The 17,009-nt window shown below is 37.2% G+C and overlaps 1 protein-coding gene across 1 annotated transcript in view; it reads right to left on the reverse strand.

Moving 5' to 3' along the window:
• kif6 (kinesin family member 6) overlaps nt 1–17,009 on the reverse strand; it is a 56,045-nt gene that overhangs the window by 30,558 nt on the left and 8,478 nt on the right. The window contains exons 4-6 of the mRNA XM_016251475.1: nt 10,768–10,915; nt 10,503–10,612; nt 7,429–7,558 (exon numbers count right to left, since the gene is read on the reverse strand). Coding sequence (XP_016106961.1) covers nt 7,429–7,558; nt 10,503–10,612; nt 10,768–10,915 — 388 coding nt within the window. The remainder of the gene's footprint in view (nt 1–7,428; nt 7,559–10,502; nt 10,613–10,767; nt 10,916–17,009) is intronic.

A 17,009-nucleotide genomic window follows, 5' to 3' on the forward strand; every position in this document is an offset into this window, starting at 1 on the left:
CGTTGAATACTGATATTTGAAATATTTGAAACTTTAAATGTGAAATTAAAACTGCCAGCAGGTGTCAGCAAGTCACTGTTAATAAGTGAGTCATTGCAATTGAACCAAATCATTTAACGAATGGTTAATTCAGGAACGAAACGCCCTCATGTTGCTCAGAGATGCAAAACAGCGCTGTGACTGTGCTTGGAATTATTTTTGTTGGCGAAATAGAGCAAAAACCAGGCAATATAGTGTCTAAAACGTAAGTCTCTTAATATTAACTTCTTTTTTTTATTGAAGAGTTGTATAAAATCAATATCACGTTTGTAATCATGCTGATTTTTTAAGGAAACAGCACTCTTCTTGTGATATTGATTAACTATATCAGGGACAGCCAACCCCTGAACTATATGAAATTATGTAAAAGCCCCATATCTTGAATTTTGTGATGCATTTTATTAGACTGAATCATGCCGTGAAAGAACGCACTCTAAATGCGCACGCGCACTAATCTAACCTAATAAACTTCACGTCATGTATGCGTGCACTCTCTGTAGGTGTGTTTTGTTTGGATTTTGCATTGTACTTGATAATGTCAAACCGCACATCGTAAAACAACAATTACAAAATGTGTAGATTCTGTGGTGAACGCTGTTACCTGCAAACTCCGTCCCACAGGCTTTACAGTGAATGCAGTGCATAGAGCACAGTGCATTTTCATAGCGGAGCCACTAGAAGTCTTTCAACCACTCTCTCCGAAAACTGTACACCTTCTATTCGGCTGGTGGATCAACATTCACCACAGGATCGCTATCATCAGCACAATTATGTGTAACTTTAGGTGGTTCACAAAAAAAATCTGTCAGTGTTCTTTTAATTTTCTCTCTTCTTCAGCCTTTTCTTTTTTTTCGTGGTAGTTAGCGGAAAGCAGTGACTGGGTGATTGACAGCTAATATTAACCAATCTAAAATCTGCATTAAAGTTAAGAATGTAAAGACGAAGTTTAATTGGTTATGTAGCCTAACGTTTCATAGAACGGCAGACAGGTCACCGTATCAGCACTCAGAAGGCACATACTCTGAATGTTTTTAGAGAAATGCAAACAGGTCGCACGACAACAATTATATGCACTCGCACAAATGCTCCCAAATATATTTTGAGGTCGCACAGATTAAATTTCGGGAGCATTTGCGACCAAAATGGTCGCAATTTCGAGCCTTGTGTTGATGCTTTATTTTTCATTAATTTAGCCACTGTATTGAATAAATACCTGGGGTTATATTTGTTTTCTTCTAAAAGAGACGAAAATAAATCAGATCTAGCGGTTTTTAATGTTTTTCTGTAGGATAGGGTACTTTCCTGCCAAGCAATACGAAATACCTCTAGTTTTGTTTTCCTCCAGCTGTGCTCCATTTTCCGGGTTGCTCTCTTTAGGGTGCGAGTGTGCTCATTATACCACGGTGTCAGACTGTTTTCCTCAATCTTCCTTAAGCGTAAAGGAGCAACTGTATCTAAAATGCTAGAAAAGAGAGAGTCCATAGTTTCTGTTACATCATCAAGTTGTTCTGAGGTATTGGAAATGCTAAGGAATTTAGATAAATCAGGAAGATTACTTACAAAGCAGTCTTTTGTGGTAGAAATGATGGTTCTACCATACTTGTAACAAGGAGTAGAATTTACAGTTTCAGCTATATGAAGTTTGCACAAGACTAGATAATGATCTGAGATATCATTGCTTGGCTGCATAATTTCAACACCATCAACATCAATTCCATGTGACAGTATTAAATCTAGAGTATGATTTCGACAATGAGTAGGTCTCATTCAGAATGTCTATGAATACTGATCCCAATACCCAATATCTTTTTCCCAATATCCTTTTCAATATCAACATGGATATTAAAATCACCAACATTTAAAACTTTATCTGCAGCCAGTACTAACTCGGATATAAAACCAGCAAATTATTTAATAAAGTCTGTATGGTGCCCTGGTGGCCTGTATACAGTAGCCAGTACAAACATCACAGGGTCTCTATCATTAACATGTGCTTCTCTGGATAGTTATATGAAGCACCATTACTTCAAACGAGTTACATTTGAAGCCCGCCCTCTGAGAAATACTGAAAATATTGTTATAAGTTGTAGCAACACCTCCCCCTTTACCTTTTGGACGTGGCTCATGTTTACAACAGTAATCTTGGGGGGAAGACTCATTTAAAATAATGTAATCATCAGATTTTAGCCAGGTTTCTGTCAAACAGAGCACATCTAGGATATGATCAGTGATCATATCATTTACAAAAAAAGCTTTCGTAGAAAGGGACCTGATATTCAATCAGCCAAGCTTTATCATTTGTTTATCCGTATTACATCTGTTTTTTATTTGTTGAACATCAGTTAAATTGTTACTCTTAAATTGGTTTGGACATTTTTTGTATTTTCTAGTTCAGGGAACAGACACAGTCTCTATAGTGTGATATCTAGGTGAAAAGGTCTCTATGTGCTGAGAATTAACTGATTTGTAACCGGAACCGAACAATGTACAGGACTCCCTGAGCTAGTCGCAACCAAAGCTGTATATAGAGCCCTCACATTCTTACTATCCTCAATTAAAGTTTGGATGTGTGTCTCGAATTCTGAAACCTTCTCTGTCAGCCTAAATATTTCCCTGCATTTATCACATGTGAATCCCTCATCGCCGACAGAGAGAGCAAAACTATACATGTGGCAAGCGGTGCAAACAACAATAGCAGGAGAAGAAGCCATTGCTCACCGTGATTGATGAATGATTCTGACGTACCACTGTTGTTTGATGAACTCGTGAGAAAACGGAGCGAGAGAGAAAAGAAATGGTGCGAGAGAAAAAAAAACAAAAGAAAACAGCAATAGACAAGAATGGAAACGCAAATAATAAGCTAACTGGCTAATGAATGCTAGCGCGCTGCACTCGCAATTTTAGAATAAAAGCGAACAATCAAATTAATCAGATTAGTTTGATATATAATATCAGAAATAAGGTGGGAATTAAGTTATATTTTATCACTTTAAACAACAGAGAGTGATAGTAAAATAGAGATTCAACAGAAAAGTGGAGCTACAATCACAATAAGCTCCATGACTACTGATGATGGGGCTGTTTTTTTCTTGAATTCATGAAAAGAAGCAGCAAACAGATTGGAAATATCAGGTATAGTTTACTTGTTTCAACAGTTGAACAGGATCGGTTTCAGGAATGGCACAAAGGTGTGTTCAAGTCTCGGTGTTTAGATCAGTGTGCTCAACAATGTGTCTTTGACCTTCACTGTGTATATTTTGATTATACTGTGTTGTAAATAAAATACAAATAATCAAAACCAGTGTTTCCCCTGCCATTATTTTAGGGGGGCGGCCCGCCTGCGTGTCTCGGTGTTAATGAATGGCGCAGATGCTCGGTTTTGTGTAGTACTCGTACTGAAACACGCTTGTGACGCTTCCGGTGATATTAATGTCTGCCATCTCACTAATGAGGACATAAATACATGAACATCTCTAGAACTGCATGAGTCACTTCATGAGCATTTGACCCTTTCATTTGAGTAAAACTATCACTAAATATTCATGGACATTGTCACTCCCTCACATACGGCCTTTCTAACACAAAACATGTCTTACAAAAGTTAAATCAATATATTGTTTTGTGTGAATGAGTGAGCAGGATGATTTTCACATCATTTTGTAGCAAAAACTCTAGTCTACCACATCCAGTTCTCAAAAGTCTTGTGGACAAATGTTCTGTATCTGTTTCATGGCCTTATTCTAGTGACTTAAAAATTTTTGTTTTTCACTAACCACGCATAAACGTTGTTTTCTCAAAAACACCAACATGTACATACATGCCGATTACATATTATTGTAGCACTTTGATTACATACAATTGCCACTTTCATTTAAAAGCTGAGCATCTCACATGGAGATCACTAAACTTCAGCTTACTTCCAGAATGAAGAATGAGCGTTTGCACATAATAATATTTACATTAAGTGTTAAAGGTCCAGCTTTACGTAATCGGTGTGTTGAACCAATGAGCATAACCATAGAAAATGTGGAGTCATCCAAGTTTTTATCTCAGAAATGCAATGTTCAACGAATGCAACAGCTCCGTAATCACCCGGTTTTGAGTGAATGTAAACCTGGGTGTCATCTGCATTAAAGTGATAGTTAAGACCAAGAGATCTAAGGAGATGACCAAGAGAAAAAATATACATACTAAAAATTAATGGACTCAAAATTGATCCCTGGGAACCCCAAACTTGACTGGGCCAATTTTGGACTTGTAGCCACCCATGGAGGCAAACTGCCTATAGTCCGAGAGGTAAGACTTGAACCAATTTAATGCAGTCTCAGTAATGCCATACACCGATTTCATCCGATTGAGTAAAAGAAAATGATCAAGTGTGTCAAGGCCGCACTGAGATCAAGAAGAGTCAGAGTCCGTAGCAAGTAACAAATCATTAGTAACTTTCACTAATGCTGTTTCGGTACTGTGAAACTTGCTGAAGCCAGATTTAAAAGGCTCAAATAAATTGATAAGTGTAAGGTGGGTATTCAGTTGAGATGCCCCTGTTCTCTCAAGAATTTTGGCTAAAAAGGGAAGATTTGAAATATGATGGTAATTATTTAGATTGTCCAGATCAAAGTTTGTCTTTTTTTGGCATAGGAGTAACCGCCGCAATTTTGAAAGCTGCTGGTACAACACCAGAGCACAGGGAGTCATTAACAATACTCAAAACAACAGTGCCCACACAGACAAAACATGCTTTAAATAAACAGGTTGGAACAGGATCAACAATGGAGGTGCCAGCCTTCATTTCTGAAACTTCTTTGCCCAGAGAGATTAAATCAAGTGTGGAGAAATTTGAAAGAGGGGCACCAGAGAATTGAGCGGTGCTGAGAGCAGGTTCCGCTGCATCAGAAGTAATAGTCATACAGCTTCGTGCCTTGTCGATCTTAGAACTGAAATAATAAAAAAAACGCAGAGCGCCGCTCACTCAATCCGCTGTGTGTTTCGTTGTGAAAGCGAAACTACTTTGTTTGGCCTTCCAAAAGAGGACATAATGTTTCTATAAAGTGGGGCAGTTCCAACTTTGCAAGGACAGTCTGGCGCTTCTGACTCACAGCATGTAAGTACGTTTTTTATATTTAAAGATTTTGCCACTGATGATTCAAACGCGAGTTTGAACAGTGTAGAGTAGCGCTTGTTGTTTGTAATTTCTCCGATCACAAATGCAGACATGGTTTTATGTTTACGTAGCGCAATATGCAACGCAAAGCGTAAAAACACAGTATAAGTCATTATAATCTGCAATTATGTCCACCCTGGATGCAACAAATGCCTCGTTTGTAATGGGTTTTATTGGTTTTGTCTCGTCGCGCACACATGGAAACACAGAATGGTAAGGGGCGTAACATTTCAGTCACACGCTTGAGGTATTCAGCCAATCACAACGCACTGGATAGCTGGCCAATCAGAGCACACCTCGCTTTTCAGACCGATGAGCTTTGTAAAAATCGACGCTTTTCAGAAAGGCGGGGCATAGAGGAGAAACAATAATGTACATAATGTGTTTTTTGAACCTTAAACTGCATAAACGCATTGCATTACACCAAATACACAAAATAATGTTATTTTTAGCAACATCATATGACCCCTTTAATGTTCTGAGTGCTCTCTTCTCCCTATAATTATTAGACACACCCCTTACTGCTGATTGGCTGAGTTTGTTTTGGGACTCGGTCCGACACAGCGGTCAAAAGCGTTTTTCAAAAATCGCTTAGTGCACCTTTAAGTGGTCCTTCAAAGCTAGGTGATGTACATTCAGACCAGAACAACACCACCTACACTCTATCGTACAGCAAGCTGCCGCCTTAAAGCATAGCTCATTATTGTACGAAGGAGCAGAGCGTACATAGGGCACAGATCGAGATTTCATAGGTGCAAATGAGTCCAAAGCAGAGAGGAGAGCAGAATTTAACAGACTTTGTCCTCCAGGGAGTCAGATGGAGAAAGACAACTAACGGATGACTCAATAAAAGCAGAAAAATACTGAAGATCAATCGATTTTCCATTTACCATAATTTACCATTTGTGTAAATGACATTTCTGTAAATGATAATTCCATATTAAACAGAATAGCCAAGTGGTCAGACAGCCCTAAGTCTACAGAGGCAGGCAGTGACAAAAATGAACTATTGGTAACCACTAGATCCAAGGTCTGACCATTTTTATGAGTAGAAAAGTCCACCAGTTGTTTCAGATTAAAACACTCTAATAGAGACAAGTCGCATGGTTGCCAGATTGCAAAAAACAAGCAAAACACTGAGCAGAAAATGTATCCTTTTAACAGAAAAGCTCTGAAGGATTTGAACTATTGAAGTCTGGCAACCGTACACATGAAATCTGGTGTAGTAGAGGCGTGTACAGCAGCCCGCAATAATATTTTGTTTCTTTTTTCCAACGAAAATAAAAAGAAATCTTGGTATAGTTTATATTTTTTAAATACATTTTAGTCTCGTATTTGTCATCAACGAGATTGCATGTTGATATAGTCACAGTTTATTGACTTTATTGTCGTCTCGTCATCGTCTCGTCTTAGTCATTAGAAAAAAGCTTGTCAACAAACATTTTTCGTCATGCTTTTTGTCAACGTAATTAACACTAAGGCAACATCAATCAGTCACTTTGAACAAAGATGCATTTGTAAACCTCTATTTTCTGGTACTATTCAGTACCTCTAAAAAACCTTTTTTGAAGACGCTCATAGATGGCTAAGTGTAAATGTTTTAAGTATACAGCAATGGTTATTTTCATACTCATTCAGTCACGCAAAGGAGTGACAATAGTATTCTATAATAGACTATAACCTTTTGCATAATCAATCCTTTAATCAAAAATTTCAGGCAAATCTATTAACTTTTAAAAGCAAGTTTGCAGACAAGCTGCATGACAACTAATTTACGGTCTATTTGTTTTTTGTCTTTGTTGCTTTTTCTTCCTCTTTTTTGTTAACTTTAAAGTGCAGAAATAAATAGGTATTTTGTTGTTTTTTTCTTGTTGTTAAATGAGATCCCAATCCATGTTTTTCTTGTAACTATATCTTTTTATTTTTGTTCCATAATTGCTGTTATTACCCTATATAGGACAAGCGATTTGAAAAATGGATGGATACAAATTGCTGTTATAGGTTTAAACATATCAAATAAGTAAATGTGCAGAAATTTTGTACACCCTTTGGGAGATTGAAAATATGGTGAAAAAGGTGAGGGAAAAAAGGTGAAAAACTATTCTCTGAAAAACATTTCTTACAAAAACACTCGTCAATCCTAAACACTGACTATGAGAACATGGCCAGTGTAGTACGCTAATAGAGAGCAGAATCAACCTTTACATACAAACTGATGTCCTCACCTCTGCGATCATACGATTAGTGTCTCCTAAAAATAGCAAATCCAAAGCTTCCTCTTCATTGGCTGACTGTTGCAAAGACAGGTTCTTGAGGTGAATGTTCTGGTCTGGATCTTCCATGATTGTCACCTTCCTAAGTCAATGACAAAATGTTAAGAATGTTAGCAAACAAAATATAAAGTGAGTGAGGGAAGTAGTCAATCATCAAATCAATGAACATCAGCTGTTTAACAGTAGATTGCAGAGAAATACTGTACACATGCACATATACATCATAACTGCTATAGGTGGACAGGAAAACTGTCTTTTTCTGTTATGCCTGCACTAGGGCTGCACGATAAATCGCATGCGATATTTAACGCGCATCTTGTCAGTAAAGCCGGTTCTTTAATCAGCGGTAAATCTCCAGCACCTGCGGGCTTTCACATGGAGCAGCATTAACTACACAGAGCCGACAAGCTGCGCAAAACATGCGCAAAATATGATCGTGGTTTTGCGCAGCTTGTCAATGCTGCTCCATGTGAAAGCCCGCAGGTGCTGGAGATTTACCGCTGATTAAAGAACCGGCTTTACTGACAAGATGCGCGTTAAATATCGCATGCGATTTATCGTGCAGCCCTAGCCTACACTTATGTTTGCATTATTGAGTATACTGTCCTTACCTTTTGGTATAATAAAGGTTTTGAGCTCTATAAACAACATCTCTGACATACTGTCAGCAGATCTTAAAACTTGTATTGAATCCTGAACATTCATTAGAGCATGAAGTCAGAATAGAACCAGATGGTTCTAAAATTATTATTTAATGTAAGTGTCTGAGTCACAACAAAAACTAAGACATCTGATGTGACAAGAACTGATATCAGGCTAAGTGATAAACTACAAGAAAAACAACATGAAGTAAGCAATCCTATTGGAAAACATATTCAAGCACCCATGGTTCCTTAATCATTGAATTAAAAATGAATTAGATGGATGCCAGATAGATACATCTGAAATAAATATTTAAAGTTTTGTTATCAACTCTAACATGAAATTACAACATTACAGCTCAATTAGACAACGGCTCAGTTAGCCTGCTGGACATTCTAATTTTATACCATTGACATCTTTTGTTTTGAATGACATAGAAAGAAATATGAACAAAGATATGGATGAATATACAGAGAGAGAGAGATAACAATAGAAAGAAAGTGATAAGTGATACTGCTTGTAATAGGGACAGTGGATTTTAAGTGTCATTGCTCCTTGAAAGTTTAGCTTGTGTGGTCAAAAGTGGGCACAGTCTATTTTCAGAAGTGTGCAATTTGTGGGACTCCTGGGCCCGTTCTTCGTACGTCGCTAACACAGTTAGCTCGATTTGATTGTTGACGATTTGGCATGATCTTGGATTATTTGGTTCGTCGAAGCTCATCCTGGACTTGCTGTCATAGCAACAGGTCCGTAAACGTAAACCTGCTCGGGAGCAGGCTTATTTCATGTAAACAGGATTAGATTGCATCTTTTAAGTGGAACTGATATTTAAAATATATCCCAGCCACTGCTACCTTATTACAAGAGTACCCTACTAATCCGGGGACATAATTTAAAATAATAATAATTTGAAAATAATATTATAATGTTGTGTAATCTATAATAATATAGACACGGCCAGTTTTACTCATTGAAAGATTTATTCCTGATAAAATAATTACTTTATAATTGTATTAGAGTCTTTACACACATGCTGTAAAAATCTGAGTCGTGCATTAATTTGAGTGCTGACAGCTATTATGGGAGTGGCTTGATGGAGCGCAGGGGATGCAGATAACTTGATCTTGACCCTTAAGAAACTTTAATGCTGTCACATAACAAATCGGCTTCAAAGATAACATTACATGAATTGCTAATTACAACATTGAACTAAAAATGTAAAGCCTGTACAAATATTAGTAATCGTGAATATAAATAATTGGGAATCATGTAAAAAATAAAAAATGAATCAAATAAAAACAGTGCACATTTCATTTATCTATTATAGCATTTATGTAGTTTTGTTCACTTGGCTGTTTCCTTATAAAGGTCCAGAAATTTGTCAAGATTTTAGTCAGGTGTCTTTTTTAATTATATGATATAATTACGTTGTGTCTTGCCGCCAGCCAATCGCTGCATTGCTGATCGTGGTTTCGGGTATCGATACATCTGCCCTTTACGGGGAACACGAGAACATTAAGTAATCTTAGATAACTTAATCCAGATATTTTAATCAGATCCGCAAATTCGTTTGAAGAACCAAATTAGCCAGAGATCAATTATCATGATTACTAGATCTGGAATCTTTCAAATCATCTCAGATGTATTAAGCAAGGTACGAAGAACGGGCCCCAGGTCTTGAGTTAAATGTCAACAGAGCAAAGAAAGAGACACCAGAGGAATTAAAATGAAGTGGAAAAGACTGTATTAGTCATATATGCATCACTCCAACATGACCAATTTAGATTTTTGTTAAAAAAGACCACATTATCAAATGGCTAAGGATCCAAAACAAAACAAAGAGGTGTATGAATGAACAGCTTAAAATGGAAAAGTAAATAAATGAAAATTATGAGATATATGCCATGTCCTTGTTCCAAATATATATATATATATATATATATATATATATATATATATCAATTAAGCTATTTAATCCAAATGTAGCCTATATGTCATTCGCTTCTTAGATGTACACACTGAAAAAAATTTTTCATTCATCCAATTAAAACAAATTAGGGTAATGATTCACATCTGTATTTTTTTTAACTTGAGCCAATGAAAAATAAATAACTTGCCCTTAATTGGATGAACGAAAAAAAATTCTGTGCAAAAAAGCCCATTATGCATCTACAATATTGCAAACTGATATTTGTGATCATATTATTTTAATGTATTGTCATAATATACATATATACATGAGGCTTAAGCAACAATATATTATTCTAAAACAACTATTTGCATTGATGTAACTAGTATATGAATGTGGCCATATTGGAAAATTATTACTGATTACAGATCTGAAATACTGATTAAATTAGTTAGGGTTAAAACAAAGACTTTACGGTAAGTCCTCCAGACGAGATGCCTCATGTTGGGGATTCAGTAGATCATAGCCAGTCTCATTGTAGATTTCCAGGTAAGATATGTGGGTTGTATAGATCATGCTGCTGTCCTGCAAACAGATATACAACTAACTAAACAAGGTATACCAGGGAAGATCAAAACAGTTCACCAGCTAAATCTTGATTCTAGCCTAGATTACTTCATTTTTTTGCTGAATACATATATTCTATTTTTTTCAGAAATATAATGAAATTGTCTACTGACCTTGCTGAAATGCTGATAAAGGTACGAAAGAGTTCTGGGGATGATCCCTCGATCGTTGTAGTGCTCTGCACCTCCAGTGATTGTAAAGGTCTTCCCACTTCCAGTCTGGCCATAGGCAAAGATGGTGCCATTATAACCTGCCAGCACACTATCAAAAGGTGCAAGGTTATCAATGATCTAAAGGCCATTTGTATGCTATGTGTCTCACTGTGATTTAGTACTGTATATAAAGTTACATTAATTGATAGATAATTACTTGGATGTAACTGTGTAATAAAAAGCTTAAATTACATTTAAAATGGCATTAGGTTTTATAGAATTAAAGGATTAGTTCACTTCCAGAAAAAAAACTTTCTGATAATTTACTCACCACCATGTCATCCAAGATGTTCATGTATTGCTGTCTTCAGTCGCAAAGAAATTAAGGTTTTTGAGGAAAACATTACAAGAATTTTTCTCCATATAATGAGCTTAAATGGTGACCAACAGGTTGAAGGTCCAAATTGGAGTTTCAATGCAGCTTCAAAGGACTCTCCTGTACACGATCCCAGCCGAGGAATAGGGTTTTTATCTAACAAAAAGATCAGTCATTTTCTAAAAAAAAATAAAAACTTGTATTTCAGTTTGTAGTGTATTTGTATTCCACCATTGAAGTCCATTATATGGGGAAAAATTCTGGAACATTTTCCTCATAAACCTTCATTTCTTTGCAACTGAAGAAAGAAAGACGTTAACATCTTGGATGACATGGGGGAGAGTAAATTACCTATCAGGATCTATGAGTGAGGACCCAAATGCAGATGAACAATGATTGGGTTTATTAACAAAACAGACAAGCCACAAGGGTGGCGTGAAACAGTCCAATAACAGGGGATACAGGAAACGATGACTGCTGGAACCAGCCCTGGATGACAACAAGTTGGACAACTGCAGATGAGGTGGCAGGACCAGGCAGATAGTGGTGAAGACCAGGCGAGGCACAAGGAAGTAGAAATCTGTTACTTGAACACTAAATCTGAACCAGTCTGGCTGCCAGGAAGAGGGAACCAGTGGGCAGGGAACCACAGGCGGCAGGGCAGGACTAGAATGGGGAAACACTACATACAGAACAGGACCACCGAACAGGACAAGACTCAACAGGAACACAAGACAACACAATCAAGACGGGGAATGAAAAACCTTAAGCAAAAAAGAATAGAGAGCTGAAAAATTACGGCTAGCAACACAGTACTCGTTCCTATATCACAGGGAACCGAGGTTACGTTAATAACCGAGTACGTTCCCTTTCGATACTTCACTCGTACTGGGAACAGTCCAATTACACCGTGCTAATGTAGTAGAATGACTAAAGGTATAACTTCCATAAGCAACCAATGCTTATAGAGAAGCTCCAGACAGGCAGCGTTAATTGAGAGCGCCTCTAGGTCTCCTATTCGCTTTACTGATGCTAGTGCTAGAAGCAGAGCAGTCTTTAGCGATAGCGACCTAATGTTGGCGGCTTGTAGCGGTTTGAAAGCGGGGCCCTTCAGGGCCCTCAGCACAGTGGGCAGGTCCCATGAAGGGACGGTAGGGGACAAGGCGGATTCAGCCTCCTTGCACCCTTCAGGAAGCGTATGACTGCGCTATTTTTGCCCACTGATTGGCCCTCAATAGGGACATGAGAGGCCGCTATAGCTGCCACATAGACTTTGAGCGTGGATGGGGAGCCTTATCCAGCAGCTCTTGTAGAAAAGACAGCACCTCTGCTAATTCGGAAGTGAGAGGGTCTTTGCCGCGGTTTAAACACCAGACGGAGAAAAAAGACCACTTTAAGGCATAGAGGCGTCTCGTAAACGGAGCTCTAGCCTCCGAAATTGTGTTTAAGACTCGCTCTGGGAGGCACGAAGGCTCCCGTTGAGCGGCCAGAGGTGCAGGGCCCATAGGTAAAATGACACTGGCCACCCCATTGGCCCCCCCAAACAGAAAGAGTGGAGTTTTTTTAGAATGATAATTTTATTTTATAAATTAACACAGACATTAACGAAACACTATATTAATAGTAAATCTAATAAACTTGTATGATGTGTACTGTAGAATACGCTCTCAACAGTGTAACAATTATTTTAATGAAGTGATGTGTTAAACATCTATGCTTTCTTGTTTACTTTTACTCTCATTTGAAAGGAATTTGCACTTCAAATAAACATGGGGTACTTGCAGTTGAATTGCAGACTGACTTTTTTAGATTTTACTCTATACAGAGAATAGAAATACTGAAGTTTTGAAGCCTATAACATTATATGCTCCCAGAATTAATGGTAACGCCAAAAATTATTGCCTGACATTAGATTTAGACATGCAACATTTTTGTGCCACCCTAACATTTTTACTGGCCCTTTCGGCCACCCTATAAAAAAATCCTGGAGGCGCCACTGATAACAATATACTATAAACTGACCACAATAGGTCAAGGTCAAGGTCAAGTTTACGTATATAGCCCTTTAAAACAACATAAATGCTGACCAAAGTGCTGCACAACATACGAGACAAAAACATCCTCATACAATACAATTGAAATACTAATAAAATAAATCAAAAGAAAACAGAACAAAAATTAATAAAGTTAAAACAAAACAAAACATCACCACGCAAGATAAAACAAAATTAAAACTAAAATATGATCAAATTAAGCATATGCCTGAGAAAAAAAATATGTTTTAAGAGAAGATTTAAATGTGGATAGAGTAGGGGATAGTCTAATAGACAATGGTAGGGAATTCCAGAGCTTTGGACCAAAAACTGAGAAAGCCCTGTCACCTTTGGATTTAAGTCGAGATTTTGGAACATTTACTAACATCTGGGTGGAAGATCTAAGTGTTCTCTCAGAATAGTAGGAATGGAGAAGATCTGAAATATAAGCAGGGGCAAGACCATGAAGTGATTTAAATACAAATACTAAAACCTTAAAATCAACTCTGAATTGCACAGGTAACCAATGAAGTGATGCTAACACAGGTGTGATATGTTCTCTCTTTTTTGTCCCTGTTAAAAAATGAGCCACGGCGTTCTGGTTGCAAGCGCAAGAGCGAGGACTGATTTATTCCAGCATATAGAGAGTTACAATAGTCCAACCTGGTTGAGATTAATGCATGAATAACGGTCTCCAAATCACTAAAGCTCAGAATATTTTTAAACTTGCGAAGTCCCCTAAACTGCAGAAAACTGGCTCTAACTACAGAATTGATTTGTTTGTCAAATTTTAACTCTGGGTCAAGGGTAACTCCCAGATTTTTTACTTTATCATGAATGTTTTCTTGAAGGGGGCCCAGGGTAGAACTTAGATTATTTAAAAGGTGTGAAGGGCCAAACAACATAACTTCAGTCTTTTTCTGATTTAGCTGAAGGAAATTATTGTCCATCCAAACCTTAATGTCCTCTAAACAAGCTAGCAGAGAGGACACTGAATCAGTACCTGATTTTAAAGGAAAATAGAGCTGAGTGTAGGATCTCTGTCTTACAACGAACCCACTTACACTAGCGAGTCACACATGAAACAATCACAATCCATTGAGACAAACTGAGGAGCCCTATGCCACCAGCTGCGGTCGTAAAACTCATGCAGGGTCAGTGAAGTGTTGAAGCAGTTCCTGTCCTATATAGCGTATCTCTCAAGAGACTCAAATAAAAGACTCCTAACTCAAACGAGGATACAAAACTGTCTTTGTTTTATGGGCTTTCAAGGACCAGATGTGTGATACCCCTGACCATTTAACAGATAAATTGCTAAATCCGATCAACAAAAGAGACAATTTTAGAGCTTCCTGTCCAGCAGAAGGATGGCAGATCCACACTCGCTTGACATGGGCATGACCTCAGGACACCTCCCCTTTCCCCCCTGCATTCCAAAAAAAGGGACACGAACTTACACAGACGATTCATAAGACAATCATTTGAAAGTATCGGAGCAATAGATTCACAAATAATATGTTGTATGTCTTATGTATATATGCTTGATGTGTTCATGTAATCTGTGCAACTTTAATCAGTGTTTATTACCCTTTTTAGGAAATGAGGTTATTAATATGTGTGTAAGATATGTGAAGTTTAGTATTGAATGTAAACTTGTGATAATTGCAGAATATTGAAATAAGTGAAAAGCTGTTATTTCAAACAGTATGTGTTGTACAACACTATATAGAAGTTATTAACAAAACCTGCAAATCTTCATTTCTCCACATAATAAATTGGAGCCTCTTGTTAATGTATGTATGTATGCTCTGCCTTGCAAGAAGGCGATTGGGAGATTGCGTTGTGGGACGGACTTATGCAGCGGATCAAAACCCAATGCAGAACAGATTGGCTTGCTTGCTTTCGCCTGTTGCCGTGTTAAGAGCACTCCACCTTGTGCTCACACGTTTACCATCAAAGCGATCGGTCATCTAAAACTCAAACACTTCAGGGAAACTTCGCGATCGTCAAAGAACTCTGAGTCTCGCAAACTCAGACTGTAGCAAAACTGCTCAAGCTTCTGGCATCAAGAGACCAACCAATCCAACGAGGGGTCTCCCAAAAGGACGTCATCCAAACATCACCTCAGTAACCAATCAGCAATGGGGTTCCCTCAGCAGCCATACAGGAAGCCCGTGTCAGCAACGACATCATCTCAGCTTTTCAGCCGTCAACCAAGCAGAACGCAAGTAAACAAACAAAATCTTATCACTGCTGAACTGGTGTCGAGTTACTTTAAGCAGTAAACATAAGCTAAAATTCTCTGCTTTGTGAATTCTCTCAGGAGAATTTAAATCACTCGTGAAAACGAGTTAGAACTTTAAAACTTCATGCAACCCCGTCAACTCTCATTCTAAAGAAACTGTATGTTTGTGTGTATGTGTGTTTTAGCTTAAATTTGATGTAATCTAGAATAGCCAATAAAATTAATGTTTCATTTATAAAGAATCATTGTTTGGTGTCATATAATTTTAAGGTTAAAACATTTGCCAAGATCCTTGTTACCTTGCTCAAAATTAATAACATTACCATTTTGTTCATGTGTCGTTGGCCACGAATTAATATGAACAGAATCGTTAATATACACAGACGTTAATGTCTCGCTGGATGAGTCGTTGATTTAAAGTGTAAACTATAAGATTTGAATTCAGCTTTAATCAGGTTGACTCAGAATTTTCAGATTCGAGTCCTTTTAAAACCTGAATGAATTAATAATAATTAATTCCCTTACAAATGAGTTAATTTCATTACGAGTATCATCGGCATAAATATGATATTAAATTTTATGGGACTCAAAAATTAAGCGGAGAGGGAGTAAATATAAAGAAAATAAGATTGGACCCAGAATTGAGCCCTGGGGCACCCCAGAAGTGACGGGAACTGAGCTTAATGAAAACTCTCCAATTTCCACTGAAAAACTCCTAATAGCAAGCTACTAAAGATGTAAAGTCCTTTCCAAGTCCTACAAAGTCACTGATAAATGCTCTGCTGGGATAGTAAAACAAATAAAATAATTCTTAAACAACTGTTCACAGTTAATCATGCCAGCTCTCTATTCAACCATTAAAGAACTAGACAAAAGCCAGTTATAACAGCTTATCATCTCAACTCACAGTCTGTGTGGGCTACACTCAGGTTAAACATAAAATTGCCTAATTGCCTTGAAAGTATTTTAACACTTAAGTGTGCAGAATGATCCTCAATATGAATGTACTTGAATTTCTTAAATGTTCCTGCAAATTATTTTTAAAAAATTATTTTAAAATCCATGGAATTTACATTTACATTACGTTTAGTAATTTAGCAGACGCTTTTATCCAAAGTGACTTACAAATGAGGACAATGGAAGCAGTCAAAATAAACAAAAGAGCAATGATATACAAGTGCTATAACAAGTCTCAGTTAGCTTAACGCAGTACACGTAGTAAGGGTTTTTTAAATAATATAATAAATAAAAAGAAAACAGATAGAATAGAAAAAGAATAGAGCAAGCTAGTGTTAGAGGTCTTTTTTGCTTTTGTTAATTGTATAATAAATTAAAAGAAAACAGATAGAATACAAAAAGATTAGAAAGCAAGTGTTAGTTTTTTTTTTTTAAGAAAACAAGCAGCAAATTAATAGAGTGCAAGTCAAAAAAGGGACCATTTTTTTTTAAAGAATAGTATTAGAATAGAGAGGGCTAGAGTTAGAGGGTCAAATAAAGATGGAAGAGGTGTGTTTTTAGCCGATTCTTGAAGATGGCTAAGGACTCAGCT

The sequence above is a fragment of the Sinocyclocheilus grahami genome, unplaced genomic scaffold (genome assembly GCF_001515645.1).
Source record: "Sinocyclocheilus grahami isolate Dianchi unplaced genomic scaffold, SAMN03320097.WGS_v1.1 scaffold1047.1, whole genome shotgun sequence".
Lineage (NCBI taxonomy): Eukaryota > Metazoa > Chordata > Actinopteri > Cypriniformes > Cyprinidae > Sinocyclocheilus > Sinocyclocheilus grahami.